We start from the raw sequence: 18,769 nt of genomic DNA on the forward strand, positions 1-18,769 counted from the left end.
AGCTGGGAGAGAGCAGGGGCCAGGTCTCTCCAGCACAGGCCCCAGGAGGAATCCACCCTGCATGCACCTTGCCTTGGTTTAGGACTCCCAGCCTCTGGAACTATGAGAGAATAAAAGTGTTATTATAAGCCACCAAGTTTCGGAGAATTTCTTTCAGCAGCCCAGGAAACTAACACACATGGCAAATGGGATTTTGCAGATGCAGGGTAGGTCCCATGTTCGTTCGTTACCCTTAAGATATGGATGTTATCTGGATGGAGCTGACCTAACCACGTGACCTTTGAGATCGGGGTCTAGAGGTCGGAGATGGAAGAAGTCAGAGATTCAAAACACAAGATGCTATGACGGCTACTGCAGGTGCACAGATTGGGGGAGCCTTGGGACAAGGAATGCAAGTGGCCTCTAGGAGTGGAGAGCAGTCGGGTGACAGCCGGCCAGAAGATGAGGACCTCAGTCTTGCAAACACAAGTTTGCAAGTAGACTGCTCCCAGAGCCTCCAGAGAATTCAGCCTAGCTCATATACTGAGCAGGGAACCTGGCTGTGCCATGCCAGACATATCTGACTTATGTGAACTCATTAATAGGTGTTTTTAGCCACTGAGTTTCAGGTAATTTCTTAAACAGACATGGAAAATGAACACACAATGGCTTGCCCTATGTGAGGAAGCAATGCCAGGCTGCAGATGGCAGGCAGTGGAAGACAGAGCAAGAGGACGGAGAAGTGAGCTTGCTGCCATGGATACCACCACGAAGGCTGGAAAACCCACCAGAGGACTATGTTGAGAGGAAGGTTCCAAAAGTATACCCACTGTCAAGCAGCACGGAATGGCCTGGTGAGAGGCACTAGTGGCTTTCCTCTGTAGCCCACGGCTGACAGTAGGGGATGCTGTGACAGAAATGGGCTCACTGACAGCAATGAAAATAATAGGATCCTGAAACAACAGAGATCAGGTGAGCAAATTAACCATCAGAAGCCAGGCATGTGTACATATTGATGATCATAATGAGTACTAGGACCAGAGTAGCAATCAAATCACTCCCATGCACTGCTCACCTTCCTGCCCTCCACCCTTACTAGGAAAGAGAAAATCAAAACACAACCTGGACCTCAAGCTCAAAGACTATTCACTATTAGAAAAGATTAAATGTAAATCACCACACATTAAAGTGTCAGATGAGAACATCTGATCATATCATTAAATGCTGCAAAGGCTTTTCATAAATCTAGGCAACCATCAGAAGTAAGCCCATACATTTCTGATTAGTGGGTTTTCTATTTTCTTTTGTTTTTAGACAGGTTCTTGCTCTGTCTCCCAATCACAGCTCACTACAGCCTTGACCTGAGTAGCTCAGCCTCCTGAGTAGCTGGGACTACAGGTGGGCATCTCCATACCTGGCTGATTTTTTGTGGAGATGGGATCTCTCTATGTTGCCCAGGCTGGCATTAACTGATTTTCAACAAGGATGCCAAAACCATTCAATAGGAAAGAATAATCTTTCCCACAAATGTTCCTGGGAGAACTGGATAGCCACATGCAAAAGAAAGAAGTTGGACCCCTAACTCAAATCATCTACAGAAATTAGTGGTGATTGTTGTACAACTTCATGAATGTATTAATATTTTAAGAGCACTGAATTGTACACTTTAAAATGGTGAATTGCATAGTATGTGAATTACATCTCAAAAGGCCTATTAAAATAGGAATAGTTACTTATACTTAATGTATATCTATAATATATGCACACACATCCATGTGGTTGATATTCAGCTGGTACATGCTGGTGTGGCTGTATCAGCAGTAAAAATATCTAAATTTCTGGGCCTATGCCTATTTGCCGCCCCAGCTCTCTGAGTGGCCCTCCAGACCATCATATAATAAAAAGGGACCAAGAGGTTACACCTAGCTCATCAAGGGACCACCAGGGCCCTGCTGCATCCCCTTAACAGACTATTATAGGACTTAGAAGTGGCGAGATTTACAAAGAAAATTGTTGACCATTTCATTATGCATCTTAGAATTATGGGTGGGGCTTCTGTAATAAAAAATAATAAAATTTGAGAAGAAAACCACTTACAACTATAGTAGTTATAGTGTTATCATATTAGTATAGAAATAGCCAAACATCAATGGAATAGAATTACAGATCCACACAGAAGTATAAATGGGCTTAAAGCATTTTTTTTTTGAGACAGAGTCTCATTCTGTTGCCCAGGCTGGAATGCAGTGGCATCATCTTGGCTCACTGCAGCCTCCACCTCCTGGGATTAAGCAATTATCCTGCCTCAGCCTCCCAAGTAGCTGGAACGACAGGTGCACGCTGCCACACCAGGCTAATTTTTGTATTTTTAGTAGAGACACAGTTTCACCACGTTGGCCAGGCTGGTCTTGATCTCACCTCATGATCCGCCCGCCTCAGCCTCCAAAAGTACTGGGATTACAGGCTAAAGCGTATTTTTAAAGATGGCATTTTAAATCAACAGAAACAGGGGTCAAGGAAAGATTATTTGGGGAAAAAATAAACCTTGATCCATACTTGACTCTTTTACCAAAATAAATAGCAGAAAAATCAATTATTTAAATATAAAAAAGATGAAATTATAAAGTACTAAAAGAAAACCGATAAAAGCATTCATAAGCTAGGAATTCACATAATACAAAATGTAGAATCCATAAGGAAAACATTGAGACAAATGTCTACACAGAAATTACTGTAAAATAATTACTTTTCTCTTTTCTTTTTAGACGGAGTTTCACTCTGTCATCCAGGCTGGAGTGCAGTGCAGTGACTCAATCTCAGCTCACCACAGCCTCGACCTCTTGGACTCAAGCAATCTTCCCACCTCAACTTTCTGAGTAGCTGGGACTACAGGAGTGCATCACCACACCTGGGCAATTTTTGTATTTTTTTTGTAGAGATGGGGTTTCACCACATTGCCCAGGCTGGTCTCAAAAACTTGAGCTCAAATGATCCACCCACCTCAGTCTCCCAAAGTGCTGGGATTACAGGCATGAGCCACCACGCTCAACCTATAAAGCAAATTTTTAATTCAAGTTTTTATTTAAAAATAAAAAGTTAAACAATCTGAAAAATGTCTGTAATTCATATGAAAACAGCAACTCTTCATAATATATAATAAAACAGGTGAAAAGAAGAAAAATCCAGTTGGAAAAAGTGGTAAAGTTCATGAACATGCAATTTATAAATAAATAACAACAACTGAAAATTGTTGTACATTTATTATATGCCAGATACTGTCCATATGTTAATATATTTAATCCCCACAAGAATCTAATGACTAGGTAATATCATTAACTGTATTTCACAGCCACCTCTCCATTCACAATACCCTTCTCCCACTTAACAAAAAAGGTGTAACTGTCACTGCCTTGTTATGGTACATTGTCCTGGGATGTGAACATCTCCAGGGTGCTAACAAAGGGACAATTCAAGAATGTGGCCCTCTTCTCCCATGGCATGCAGAGTTTAGATAAGAAATCTTTAAGAGGGTATCAAACTCAGCAAACCTCCCTTCCTTCCTCCCTTGTTCCCTCCCTTTCTCCCTTCCTCTCTCTCCTACACTCGCTTCTTCCCTCCCTCCTTTTCCCTTTCTTATTTCTGTATATCTATCTTAGAATTCAAATTCAGAAGAAAATCAAAAGAGAATATTAATGTTTATTTGAATTAAAGTCAGACTTTTTCTGACAAGGTGAGTTTGGTTTTGACAATGATAATTAGTTATGTAAAACAGTTAACAAATTTAACATTTTCCCATAAATCAAATAAGATAAATAAATCTGCAGGTCCAAACATTTAACAGAAATATAATTAAAACAAATATGTAATATAATATTCCAGAAATAATATATTTTGCAGCTATTTAAACTTATGATGTAAATGCTAGACATTAACTCGAAAATAAAGAACAAAATACATAGTTATTCAAAAATGTTTAGGGGCCAGGCACGGTGGCTCATGCCTGTAATCCCAGCACTTTGGGAGGCCGAGGTGGGTGGATCCCTTGAGGTCAGGAGTTTGAGACCAGGCTGGCCAACATGGTGAAACTCTCTCTACAAAAAAAATACAAAAATGAGCCAGGTGTGGTGGTGCACTCCTGTAGTCCCCTATTAAAAATACAAAAATTAGCCGGGTGTGGTGGCATGTGCCTGTAATCCCAGCTACTTGGGAAGCTAAGGCAAGAGAATGGCTTGAACCCAGGAGGCGGAGGTTGCAGTGAGTTGAAATCACAGCACTGCACTCCAGCCTGGGCAACAGAACAAGACTCCATCTCAAAAAAAAAAAAATTTAGGATTGTTTGAGCAAAAATGTTTGACAACCACTGCTCTGGAATCCCTCCTTTTAACCATCACACTACACTGACCAGTCAGTAAACAGGAAGCATGCTCAACCTCAGTAATAGAGAAATGAAAATACAATCAGTAATGAAATCTCATGTTTCATCTCACAGGTGAGTAAGATTTTAAGTCTGATGAAGCTCAGCATTTGTGAAGCTGTGGGAAAACAGGTTTATAAGAGTGAAAGTTTTGGTAGTAATTTGACAATACCAATTAAAACAAAATATGCACATTATATGGTGGAAAAATCTAGAAGACTACAAATCAAATTGTTAAGAACAATTATTAAGAGGATGGGATTTAGAAAAAGGCTTTCTTTTTAAGTTAGTACTTCTGTAATGTGAATTTTTTACAATAGGGGACCAAAAAATGTATAACTTTGCAAATTTTATCATGACAGCTGAAGTCCAAAATGAGCTGAACATTTCTGGGACATTTAAAAGAAATATAAGCAACGGGTAGGCGATGAGATTAAATGACATGTAATATTGCTTTCAACTCTAAATTCTACCACTTTGGGGTAATAGGAACTGATTCCTAGAGACCATCTAGTATATTTCCCTGGGCAATGCATAATTTGACAACATCCCCAACAAGCAGTTATAACCCTCTTCAATATATACTCTCCAGCTTGAGCTCAAATCTCAAACCAATCTAGAATTATGGATTCTGTCTTTATATTTAAGCTTGTGCCTTTTATGCCATAGTATAGATTAATCATTAATCATGGCTTGCCTGAAACAAATCAATATTCCTCCATGTTTGCCATATCACATTCTTCTTTAAAAAAACACACATGGTTTCATGATGTTGCCCAGCTTGGTCTTGAACACCTGAGGTCAAGCTATGTGCCCAGCTTGGCCTCTCAAAGTGCTGGGATTACAGGTGTGAGCCACCATGCCGGGCCAGCCATATCATATTCCTAAAAATCTCATTCCTAGCAAATCAAGAGGTATACATTCCACATTCACCAATTTGATTGCATACCTTCAGTAACACCCTTTGCCAATAGATGATGATTTAGCTAACACTATGTTGAGGGGCTCTCAGAACATGAGGTTGGCTCTCAGCTACCAAAAGGAGCTACTAAATAAGGAAAGTCAGCAAGAAAGAAAATAGAGGTGTGATTATGTCCACTTGTGAAATGAGCAAAGGAAAAATATCACTTTAAAGGGAGGGAGCAGACAATATGCATATTAAGAATTAGAGGAGCCGGGTGTGCTAGCTCACTCATGCCTTTAATCCCAGCACTTCAGGAAAGCAAGGCAGGCAGATCACTTGAGGCCAGCAGTCCAGGACCAGCCTGGGCAACATAGTGAAATCTCACCTCTACTAAAAATACAAAAAATGGCTGGGCATGGTGGTGTGTGCCTATAATCTCAGCTACTCGGGAGGCTGAGACATGAGAATCACTTGAACCCAAGAGGGGGAGGTGGCAGTGAGCAGAGATCACGCCATTGCACTCCAGCCTGGGTGACAGAGTAAGACTCCAGCTCAAAAAAAAAAAAATTAGAAGAGAAGTTCACTACAGGAGAAATAAGAAAAAAAATCAAAGTGAGGTTTAAAATAATCTTATTCATTGTCATGACCTTAAAGAACTAATTAGTGTCATCTGTTCCTAAGATCTACTCCTTATCTTGATGTCCACAGTTCACACTGCAGCATTAATGCTCTTTCTCTACCTCTAGTTTATTGCAGCATTTTCTCCAGCAGCTATTACAGTTCTCTGGGTTATATTCTGGTGGGTACCAAAGGCTAAAACGGCTTAATAAATGTATACTCTTTCAGATAATAAACCAAATTTTCTATTTTCTAAGAATATTTTATATACTTTTTGTTATACTAAGGCATGCATGTATCTAAAATGGGGACAATAAATTTGGATCCATTTATCCAGAAATCAATCAAGTCAAAATCAAAATGCCTTTAGCTTTAATAATAACAAAAACATAGATGTCCATGACAGGTGTTAAACAAACAAAAAATAACAAAAACAAAAGAGTCTTTTGATGTATAAGAAAATGCTCATGCCAAGCTGTTGAAAAGGGTTCTATAGGGCCCGGCACAGTGGCTCACGCCTGTAATCCCAGCACTTTGGGAGGCCGAGGCGGGTGGATCACTTGAGGTCAGGCGTTTGAGACCAGGTTGGCCAACATCGTGAAACCCTGTCTCTACTAAAAATACAAAAATTAGCCAGGTATGGTGGCACATGCCTGTAATCCCAGCTACTTGGGAGGCTGAGGCAGGAGAATCGTTCAAACCCGGGAGGCAGAGGTTGCAGTGAGCCGAGATCATGCCACTACATTCCAGTATGGATGACAGAGTGAGACTCCATCTCAAAAAAAAAAAAAAAGAAAAGGCAAAAGGCCCTAATGGAATCTATGTTAAATTTATAAGAAGTTAGGCTATTTTATCATACTAAAATATAATTTTAAAAGCTAGAATGTCTTTATATAACTTAGAAAATCATATTTTTCATTTAAAAAAATATATATTTGAGTTTAGAAGAATCCTTCCTTTTCTTACCTATAAGGTTGTACTTTATTCCCAAGGTCTTGAAATTCCAGTGCTTTCTTAACAACAGCTTCATTTTCTTCTGGATAAACTGAACATGTGCAGTAAACAACTGCTTGAGCTTTAGTAACTATATTAGAAGAAGATGCAATGACTGTAACAACCCCATTACAATCCTATACAAATGTGCTGTTTCCAAACATCTATTTGGTACTAATACCACATGGTTTTGATGAGAATGATTTCCTCAGATGCTTGAATGGCTCCCCTTTAAAGCAAAAGCTTGTCTTAGAAATTTACTCTGTAGCTAGGAAGTAAAGTCAATCTAACTGGATTGTATGGAAGTTGAAAATTCAATAAAAAAATGAGACCAACTTAGTTATAAACACAAAGAAATAAATCCTGCAGGTTACCATGAACTTGATACTTCCAGCCATTCTTCTACAAGTGATAGTGCCTAAATAGTTTAGTAGACTCTAGAAACAGACAGACTTGGATGTGAATCCCAATTCTGTCACTTACTCATCTATGAACCTGGGCAAATTACTTAAAGTCTTACATTTTTCATCCGTAAAATGAGGTAATACTACCACCTGCAATTCACTCATTGATTCATACGTATTCAGCACCTACCAGCTGCCAGGCAGGCACTGTTCTAGGCTTTGGGATACATCAGTGAACAACACAAACCAAAATCCATGCCCCTGTGGAGCTTACTTTCTAGTAGAGGAGAAAGACAATAAGACAGAGATAAATACAAAAACTATGTAGTACTGTTAGGTGATCAATGCTATGGAGAAAAGCAGAACAGGGGTGAGAGAGAGTTCCAGGAGAAATAACGTGAAATAGAGCAGTGAGAGAAAGCATTGTGGAGATGGCAAACTGTGGGTAGACTAAGGAACCGGCCACAGAGCTACTTAGAGGAAAGCATTCTAAAGTAAAGGAAGGGTAAAGACCTGAAGTCAACATGGTGCTGGATGTTCAAGGAAAGTGAAGGGGCCAGTTTGATCAGAGCAGAGGGAATGAAGAGAGTAGTGAGAGTCAAGGTCAGAAAGCATGGTCTGAGCATCAGATAGTACAGGGACTTGTGGGCCCCCAGAAGGACTTAGATTTTTTTACTTGGGTTATGATGGGAAGCCACATGTTTTTTTTTTGTGGGGGGGGGAGGAAGGCAGGAAGAGGGAAGAAGGACGGTAGGGAGGAAGGAAGGGATGAAGGAAGGAAGGAAGGAAGGGAGGACACGGGGAGGGAGGGAAGAAGGACGGTAGGGAGGAAGGAAGGGATGAAGGAAGGAAGGAAGGAAGGGAGGAAGCGGGGAGGGAGGGAGGGAGGGAGGGAAGGGAAGGAAGGAAATCAAGCAATGAGAGAGACATTGCCGACCTGGATCTAGAGGTTTACAAGTTGATTTCTTTTTTTTTGAGAGAAGGAAAGAAAAAAAAAAATAAGTAAAGGAGAGGAAGAAAGAGGAAGAGAAAGAAGGAGAGTAAATGGAAATATTGCTTTATTTTGAAAAAAATTGAGTATTAATAATGGCCAATCAATGTTTCATTTAAACTTATGGGTAGGTGTGATGTGGTATTGACAAGAATGTATATTTTGTGTATTTGAAGTGGAGAGCTCTATGAATATTTATTAAGTTTACTTGTTCTGGATCTGAGTTCGAGTCCTTGATATCCTTATTAATTTTCTGTCTCATTGAATCTAAGTCTCGTATCTGGGTGTTAGGATCATTAGCTCTTGTTGTTGCATTGATCCTTTTACCACTATATCTTTGTTGCTTTAAAATCTGTTTTATCTGATACGAGAATTGCAACTTCTGCTTTTTATTTATTTATTATTTATTTTTGCTCTCCATTTGGTTGGTAAATCTTTCTCCATCCCTTTGTTTTGAGTCTTTGTGTATCCTTGCATGTGAAACAGGTCTGGATGTAAAATGCCATTGGGTTTTGGCTGTGTCTTTTGATTGGGGGATTTAGTCAATTTAAATTTAGGGTTGCTGCCATTTGATGTTGACTGGCTGTTTTATCCATTCGTTGGTGTAAATTCTTCTTTATGTTGGTGCTCTTTACTTTTTGGTGTATTTTTAGAAAGGCTAATACTGGTTGTTTCTTTCTGTGTGTAATGCTTCTTTCAGAAGCTCGTGTAAGGCAGGCCTGGTGGTAATAAAATCTCTGAGTTCTTGCTTGTTCATAAAAGATTTTATTTTTCCTTCAGTTGTGAAGCTTAGTTTGGCTGGATATGAAATTCTGGGCTGAAGGTTCTGTTCTTTGAGAATGTTGAATATTGGCCCCCACTCTCTTCTGGCTTGTAGAGTTTCTGCTGAGAGATCTGCTGTAAGTCTGATAAGCTTGCCTTTGTGGGTAACATGACCTTTCTCTCTGGCTGCCCTTAGTATTTTCTCCTTCGTTTCAACCCTGGTGAATCTAACGATTATGTGCCTTGGGGTTGCTCTTCTTGAGGAATATCTTTGTGGTGTTCTCTGTATTACCTGGGGTTGAATTTTGACCTGCTTTGCTAGTTTAGGAAAATTTTCCTGAATAATATCCTGAAGGGTATTTTCCAGCTTGGATTCATTCTCTCCGTAGCATTCAGGTACACCTATCAAACGTAAATTTGGTCTTTTCACATAGTCCCATATTTCTTGGAGACTTTGCTCATTCCTTTTTATCCTTTTTTCTCTAATCTTTTCTTCACGTTTTATTTCATTAAGTTGGACTTTGACCTCTGATATCCCTTCTTCTGCTTGAACAATTCGAGTGTTTAAACCTGTGCAAACTTCTCGGAGTTCCTGTATTGTATTCTTCAGTTCCATTAATTCACTCATACTCCGCTCTAAGTTGTCTATTCTCAATAGGATTTCATCAAACCTTTTTTCAAAGTTCCTAGTTTCTTTACGTTGGGCTACAACATGGTCTTTTAACTCACCGAAGTTTCTTATTATCCATTCCTTGAAGAGTGATTCTGTCATCAGGAGGCGCTCGTTCTCCATCAAGCCTTGTTCCATTGTTGATGTGGAACTGTGATCATCTTTAGAGGGAGAGGCATTCTGACTTTGAGTATTCTCAGCTTTTTTACGCTGGTTTCTTCCCATCATTGTAAATTTATCCTCCTGTCGTCTTTGAAATTACCAACTTTCAGATTAGGTCTCTTGAGTGGACGTCCAGGTTGTTAGTTCCCAGGGCCAGAGCAGCGGCGTTAAAACTGATGGTGCTTTTCTGCCCAGGATTCTCCTGTCGGGCTTCCTTCTTGTGTCGGTAGTAGGCGACTCTGCCTTCCTGGGGCTCCAAACCTCGGTCAGAAGGGGAACCGGTCCTGTTTACTCTGCGCCGAGCGCTCCCGTGCCGAGGTGCCGTCACAGCCGCTGCCGGGCTCTGGTGTCCTGCTGGGGACCCGGGCCGGTCCTCCGAACCTGTTTACTTTGCTCCGAGAGCTGCCGCGCCAAGGTGCCGGCGGAACCGCTGCACCGGCCACGAGAGTCGCGCTGGCCACCCGTGTGTTTCCTCCACTGGGGGATCTCCTGCTCCGTGAGCGACCAGAATTTGTCTGAAAGTGTGGCGTCCTCTAGTTCTCCGCGCCTTCCCTGAGAGCTGCAATCCCGGGATGTTAGCGATCGGCCATCTTGGATCGTTTCCGGGAAGCCACATGTTTTAAGATCACTCCAATTGCTATGCTCAGAATAGACTGTAGGGGGCGGGGCAGAGGCTAGTAGAGAAATTAGGAGGACATTACAGTAATCCAAGTGTGAGGTGATGGTGGTTTGGACATTGTGGTAGTGGTGGAGGTAGCTAAATATATTCTGGATATAAGTTGAATATAGAATCTATCTCATACACTGACACACTGGCTGTGGGTATGGAAGAGAAATCATGGATAATGCTAACGGTTTTAGCCTAAGTGAGTAGAAAACTAAAACTATCATTAACTGAAATGGCAGTACTGCAGGAGGAACGGGTATGGCGGGAGGAAGATCAGGGCTTCCATCTTGGACATGTCAGCTTTGAGATGCCTGAGTCCCTAAGTGGAGATGACAAGAAGGCAGCTGGAGATACAAGCTTAGAATTTCAAGAGGAAGTTTAGATTGGAAATATACATGTGGGAGTCACATAGTTTAAAGTGAGACTGGACAAAATCACCAAGGGAGTAAGTATAGCCAGAAAAAAGATCCAAAGCATGGACTGTGCACACTCCCATGTTAAATAAGGTGTTGAGACAGAGAGGACCCAGTAAGGGAGACTGAGAAGGGGAAGCTAGAAAGAAGGCCCGGAAGATGGTGCACTGGAAGACAAGTGACATAAGTGTGTGAAGGGAGAGGAAGTGACCGCTTATGTCAACTGCCACAGACAGACCAAGGTAGACGAAGGCTGGGAACTGACGCTACAGCATGGGGCTCACTGGTGATCCTCACAGGACCGTTTCAGTTTAGTGACAGGAGCGAACGTGTGATGGTAATAGGCTCAAAAAAGAAGGAGAGGAAAGACTGACACACTGTTTCCAGGGGAAAGGCAAGTTACAGGAATTTTTTACAAAGGGGGAATACAATCAAAGAAGTTAAAATAGAGGGAATTTTTGTGGATGAGGGACTATAAATTCTAGAGAGCACAGAGTGAGAGATGTGGACAAAGGGTTATGAAGAGAGTTATGGAGACCAGAGTATAGGAGATAAGGAATGACCTGGAGTTGGGGCTTCCTGAGTTAATTGTCATTCATAGGTATAAAGGATATAAGGAGACATGTTTCTTATGATTTGATTTATTTGTATTCTTTTTAGAGGTGGGGTCTTGCTCTGTTGCTCTGGCTGGAGTTGCAGTGAGGTGATCATGGCTCACTGCAACCTCCAACTTCTGGGCTCAAGCAATCCTCCCACCTCATCCTCTAGAGTAGCCTACATGCCCCAATGCCTAGATAACTTTTTTTAATTTTTGTAGAGGCAGGGTCTCACTATGTTGTCCAGGTTGGTCTCAAACTCCTGGCCTCAAGTGATCCTCCCCTGTTGGCCTCCCAAATCACTGTGATTTCAGACATGAGCCACAATGCCCAGCCCACTTATAATTTTTTTTTTTTTTGAGACCGAGTCTCACTCTGTCACCCAGGCTGGAGTGCAGGGGTGCAATCTCGGCTCACTACAACACGTAATTCTCATATCTCAGCCTCCCAAGTAGCTGAGACTACAGGCATGTGCCAACATGCCTGGCTACTGTTCGTATTTTTAGTAGAGATGGGGTCTCATCATGTTGTCTAGTCTGGCCTCAAGTGATCTGCCCAGCTTGGTCTCTCAACGTACTGGGATTACAGGCATGAGCTACGACGCCTGGCCCCAACTTATGATTTTAAAGTAGAGTAGTGGCAAGGCTGTGAGTCTTAGAGGGTAAGGGAATTAGGGGTGCCTGGGCCCCTTTGTTGCTCTGGTCAAAGACAGCATGGAAGCTAAGGAAGAAGATTTGGTGATTATTAAATAAAATAATATACATATAAAGTAAGTAGCAGGTGCCTAGCATATAATAAGTCATCAATAAGTGCTTAAATATTTAAAAAATTATTTCCAAACAAGAGGACTGAGCAGAGTTATCTTTTGTTATTTTTTACTTTTATTTGTTTTTACTCTAATCCCATGACAGATTACATAATGATCTTTTCTGTGGTTCATTTCGAATGGGGCTTTTAGTCAGTTCTATCAAAATTTACAGTCAAACCCCTGATTACACTACCTAAGATAGTATGGTCTTAAGGGAAAATTAAACACAACTTGTTTTGACTTACAGTATGTCTTCCAGTAATATTATCTGCCATAATCTCAAGAGTTGCCAATTTTATGTTCATTTGGCATCATAAAAGAGCTTATGTCATTAAAATCCCTTTGCTTTTCAGATTCTTTCTGAAGCTTTGTTAAGCTTTAAATACCTAATTAAAATGCATCAAATAAAAGGTTTATTTTTTACCAAATTCCTGATCTTCCCATCAACTCATTTCCTAGATCATATTCATATCATGTTCAAATGAATATCTATTAGCAATATAAACTAAAAGAAAAGGCCTCCTCTGTGCTTTCTTTTACATATTTATTTTTTGCTTTTACTCCGGGCAAGCTGTGACCTCTGTGATTTCTATTAGGCCTTATTTCTACCTCATATATGTTTATGTATTTATTTACTGAATGATCTATACCCATAATATGGATAGGGCCTATGCCCATATCCATTTATCTTTAAGCCTTTGCAGGTCAGGATTTTCTAACACTGAAACACCTTATGTACAGCTTAATGCCCTACCCAAAGTAGGTACTTTATATACTGCATTAGTAAAAGCTTATTAATTTCTTAGAGACATCTAGATTACTGTGTGCATATGTGGAAAGGCAGTGGTACTCAAAATCTAAATGAAGTGATTAAAGCAATGATATAAATTACTCAAAGTGCCACCTTGTTACTCAGACTTCAAATCAAGAGATCTAGGCTTTATCTGCAATTGCACCTCTCTGTTCTCTACTTAGCACTAAGAGAAATAAGAGTTTGACTAAAATTTGGACTACAGAAGAGTTGTCAGGGGTAGGCACAATGAAAACAGAAAAATTACATCAAGAGAAGAAACAGGAAAGCTGAAACTGCAATTATAAATGCACATAATTATTTCACTTCAGCATTACAAAATTGGTAAATTATGCTTGCTAACCTGTTTATTATAGTAAAACATATATTCCAAAAACAGATTAAATTGGTAAAGATAAAGATTTTGTTATTTGAAGACAGTAAGACTGATGTTCTGGAAAATTTGCTCATGGCTCACACTTCATTGCTTGATTATAATAGATGATGAAAGACTAATATTTCTAAAATGTACACCATATTTTAACAAAATGATGACCTTGACAAACTTACATTTCATTGCATGTGTTAGCTGTTCATACTGCTGTTGAGCAAGAATGTGAAGTTTGTCCTCTGATATGCCTCCTTGAGAGTGATCTTTAAGGAATTCTGTATCTGAATTTTAAAAAGAAATGCTTTTAAATATAGCACCATTAAAAACTTTTTACATTTTGTTATCATCACAAGTTTTCAGTCATTTTGCCAACCCATAAAAGTTTTTCATGGAAAATATCTATTAAAACTAAATAGATGATATTAAAATGTTGACTTAAAAATTAGAACAATAAAGTTAATTCTGTTTCACTTTATTATTGCTTTTCAAAAAGAATATTGAAAATATTTAATATTATTTTTCTCCAAGTTCCCATGAGATAGTTATCCAAGTAGTCATTTAAGTCATTTAGATACAGAAGAGAAAATACAATCAGTCTAGAGACTAATATTGGAAAGAGAAAATAAGGTTTATTTTCCAAAATAAAAACTATTGGGCTACAGTCAGATCTGGGAACACACAAAGATACAGTTAAAATACAAACTTTCCAAAAGAAACCTTGGAAGAAAAAATTCAGAATAGCAAATGTATGCCTTCATAACAGATTAAGCAATAATGTCTTACAATTTTTAGTTTTTGAAAAATAATGGGAACATATTTATTGATAATATTAATGAAGATATACTGAATGCTACTTTATGTAGATTATCTTAACAACTCCTTGAAGCATCACTATCCCTGTTAACATTGAGATAATTGTTTAAACATACATTAAACAACTTGTCTAAGTTTATATAGCTACTAAGTGGACAGCCAGGATTCTAACTCAGAAATCTGACCAGAGGGCCCCAACTTCTAAACTCTGTATTCAACTGGCTTTCTAGAACTCCCTAGAGTAGAGCAGCCAATTATTTATACCATGTATGTGGCTGTTGCCCATTCCAGGAATATCACTAAAGGTTAATTAAACTCCATTTCTTCCCAATTTAGTTTTACATTTCATGAGGGATTGTTTGTTTTTTGTTATTGTTGTTGTTGCTGGAGTGCAGTGGCGCAGTCTCGGCTCACTGCAACCTCTGCCTCCCGGGTTCAAGCGATTTTGTGCCTCAGCCTCCCGAGTAGCTGGGACTACAGACATGTGCCACTATGCCCAGCTAATTTTTGTATTTTTATTAGAGATGCGGTTTCACCATGATGGCCAGGCTAGTCTCAAAATCCTGGCCTCAACTGATCTACCCACCTCAGCCTCCCAAAGTGAAGGAATTACAGATGTGAGCCAGTGTGCCTGGCCTATAGTTCACATTTTAAAATCTCTATTCTAAAACTATTCATTACTTTTTAAAGGACTATTACAAACTATTATACTCAAAAGCAATATCATCCAATTATTTAATTCTATCTTAAAATAATTCCAAGTTGTTAGCAAGAAACAACTTCATATATTCCTCAAAGATTGTAATATTTTTCAATGTTAAAATGTTTTTACCAGCCTGGCCAACATGATGAAAGCCCATCTCTACTAAAAATACAAAAATTAGCCAGGCATAGTGGCGGGCATCTGTAATCCCAGCTTCTCAGAAGTCTGAGGCAGGAGAATTGCTTGAATCTGGGAGGCAGAGGTTGCAGTGAGCCAAGACAGCGCCATTGCACTCCAGCTGAGCAACAGAGCGAGACTCTGTCTCCAAAAAATAAAAAAGTGTTTAAAACTAATTCCTTATTGATGCATTCTACCTTGTATCTAAGTTTTATAAAATAATCTTTTGGATTCACCCCGACTAGTTTCTGACTAACGTTCCCACCATCGGTCAGCAGCTACTTATTTGCTCTGGCTTTTAGCTCCTCGGAGCCCAGGTTTCTTCAAAAGCCCACCTTACTTCAGGATACGCCCACTTCTTAGCTTAGCCTATCATCTCATCAAGGTTTTCAAAACATTACCAGGACTTAGAAAATGTTTTCCTTTCTCCCTTTCCTCGTTTGTATTTTCTTTTGGGCTTTTCTCCCATGGCCTTTATTTTATTTTATTTTATTTATTTTTGAGACAGAGTCTTGCTCTGTTGCCCACACTGGAGTGCAGTGGTGCCATCTCGGCTCACTGCAACCTCCACCTCCCTAGTTCAAGCGATTCTCCTGCCTCAGCCTCCTGAGTAGCTGGGATTAGAGATGCATGCCACCATGCCTGGCTATTTTGTATTTTTAGTAGAGACAGGGTTTCACCATGTTAGCCAGGCTGGTCTTGGAACTACTGACCTCAAGAGATCCACCCGCCTCGGCCTCCCAAAGTACTGGGATTACAGGCATGAGCCACTGCACCTAGCTGCCTTTAGTTTATTTTTAATATGTGGTTTTTTTCTGGATTTCCACATCAAAATGGACCAGGATAAGACCAGTCTCACAGTTCTGGGCTCTAGTTCTCTTGACAGCTTTTATTAGAGCTGCTATTTCTTCCCCCTTTTCTTTCAGTGTCTACTAATTGATCTTTGATTATTTCTTGAAGTTCATCTGGAAATGTTTTCAGTCTACCTACCATCTGAATTGGTTATTCTACCATCTGAATTGGTTATTCCTCTGTTAAAGTCTCTCTGGCAAGAAATTTTCTACAGCAAGTCAAAATTCCATGTGGTACAATTTAAACCCAGTTAAAGACAGTGTCATTTAGTGGAAAGAAAAGGTGCTAACTGACCTGAATTTGAATCCCAGCTTCCCTACTTACTAGCTACACGACCATAAGCAACTTGTTTAATTTTTCTGAGTCTTGGTTTTTTCCCTCTACAATTATAAGAACACCATCCTCAAAAAGTTATTGTGACTACTAAGTGACAGTATGTGAACACTACCTAGAACATTGCCTGGGACACTGTTGTATTCAATAAATATTAGCCCCTTTCCCTCCATTTCTCTTCCTCCTCTTTCTGTCCTTGCTAGAAACAGAAAACAGTTACTATATTCTGAATGTTGGTGGAGTGTCTTCTTTTTCTAATAGTCTAATTAACCTTATCCAAGCCTTTCAGTATAAGCAAGGGGTAAGAATAAATTTCGTTTAATTTGGAGCAATATAATGTGATTAAAAGTCATTAAAAGTGCCAGTCTCAGAGTCAGACTAGTTGTATTTGAATCCAAGCTCTGCCACTTACTAGCCCAATGATCCTAGGAGACTTCATTAACTTCTCTGAGCCTCGGATTCCTTATTTGTAAAACAGAGATAACAAGTTACTACTCCTTCACAGAATTCTTGTGAAGACTTTCACAAGAAATAATCTTGAAAATAATCCAGAAAAAGTGTCATGCCCAGGGCCTTACATCTAAGTGCTCAACAAATGTTAGTGTTAAATAATAATACCTTGAAATATATTTAAAAGCCAATAAAATTAAATGTAAATGCTTCTGTATTTGGTCTGAGATGTTCATTTTATAAAGCATACATCCTGGAGATTAAAATACCTTTGTGTTTGAAATACTCTGATTATGATTTCATTAGGATCATCTTTAGAACATAAGCTCTAGAGTCAAACAGATCTAAATTTGAATCTTAGTTCTGTCTCTAGTTGTTTGACCTGAGAAAAATGAATCAATCTTTGAATCTCAGTATTTTCGTCTATAGAGTGCTCGTAAATTTTAACACTTAGATCAAGAGTTCTGGTATATTCAAAGAGCATACTGGCCAGTATCTTTTCTGATTGCCTACATTATTCCAATTATTAAATATTTTGAATATCATTCTGGTCTATTTCTCACAGGATTAGTGTAAGGATTAAATGAGTAACAAAGGTAAAGGAATTTACACATAGTAAGTACTTTATATATGGTAGCTATTATTTATTAATCAGATATATTAGACATGCTATTTTAACAATTTTAAATAGTTTTATATTTTAAACTGTCAACTAATTTCAATAATTTAGAAATAAAACAAGTACCTTCATGTTCATTTAAGATAAATTCTACTGGATTACTAACACCCAGTCCTGAACAACGAGGTAGCAGCAAAATCACTTTAATTTTCTGTAACCTGTGATCCTTTGATTCAATGTTAATAAATAGCTCATGAAGTATTTCAATATCTGAGGAAAAACACAGAAAAATTAATGTAAAATATTAATGAAAAATCTTAATGTAGTATTTGATTGTATCTATTTATTCAACATTTTAAAATCCACAACCTCACAAAAATTCATTTTAATGTAGTTAGAAAAGAGGGCTATTCTTCTCTGATATCTACCCAAAGTTCACACAGGAATCCTATTTTTTTTTTTGCTCATTGAGGAATCCTATTAAGAGAATGCTTTCTCCTTCACCTGAAATGATTTTGAAATTTAAAATTAAATTTCTCATTTGGAACTGCAGGATATAGTAGGGAAGAAATGGACTTCGGAGACAGAAAACTGTGACTCCCAGCTTCACTATTTACTAGCTGTACATTTTAATCTCCCTAAGCCTCCATTTCCTTCTTCATAAAATGGGATAGTTACTTCATATAACGGTGGTGAAGACTGAGATAAAGTAGCTAAGCTCAGCGTGGTGTCTATTCCATAGCAAGGGCTCACGCCTGTAATCCCAGCACTTTAAGGCCAAAGCAGGTGGATCACCTGAGGTTAGGAGTTGGAGACCAGCCTTACCAACATGGTGGAACCCTGTCTCTACTAAAAATACAAAAAATTGGCCAGGCCTGGTGGCACGCACCTGTAATCCCAGCTACTTGGGAAGCTGAGGCAGGAGAATCACTTGGACCTGGGAGGCAGAGGTTGCAGTGAGATGAGATCGTGCCATTGCACTCCAGCCTGGGCAACAAGAGTGAAACTCCAGCTAAAAAAAAAAAAAAATCCCAAATGTACTGGGATTTCCTAGTTACATTTTTTTTTAAACTGATTTCTGGCTTGATTCCACTATGGTTGGAAAACATTATGGGCTAGGTGTGGTGTCTCATGCCTGTAATCCCAGCACTTTGGGAAGCTGAGGCAGGAAGATCGCTTGAGGCCAGTAGTCCGAGATTAGCTTGGGTAACAGAGTACAGCCTTGTCTCTACCAAAAAAAAAAAAAAAGCTGAGAGTGGT

The 18,769-nt window shown here is 39.2% G+C and overlaps 1 protein-coding gene across 2 annotated transcripts in view; it reads right to left on the reverse strand.

Annotated features, from left to right (window-relative positions):
- The window catches only part of NSUN7 (NOP2/Sun RNA methyltransferase family member 7), a 51,155-nt gene that overhangs the window by 3,795 nt on the left and 28,591 nt on the right, over positions 1–18,769 (reverse strand). Inside the window, exons 7-10 of one of the 2 annotated variants that reach the window (XM_078367325.1) lie at positions 17,636–17,779; positions 13,742–13,843; positions 6,882–6,999; positions 768–932 (exon numbers count right to left, since the gene is read on the reverse strand). In XM_078367325.1, coding sequence (XP_078223451.1) covers positions 812–932; positions 6,882–6,999; positions 13,742–13,843; positions 17,636–17,779 — 485 coding nt within the window. In that variant the 3' untranslated portion in view covers positions 768–811. The remainder of the gene's footprint in view (positions 1–767; positions 933–6,881; positions 7,000–13,741; positions 13,844–17,635; positions 17,780–18,769) is intronic. The other variant, XM_017970596.5, reaches the window with a different exon arrangement.

The sequence above is a fragment of the Callithrix jacchus genome, chromosome 3, assembly GCF_049354715.1.
Source record: "Callithrix jacchus isolate 240 chromosome 3, calJac240_pri, whole genome shotgun sequence".
NCBI classification, from domain to species: Eukaryota; Metazoa; Chordata; class Mammalia; order Primates; family Cebidae; genus Callithrix; species Callithrix jacchus.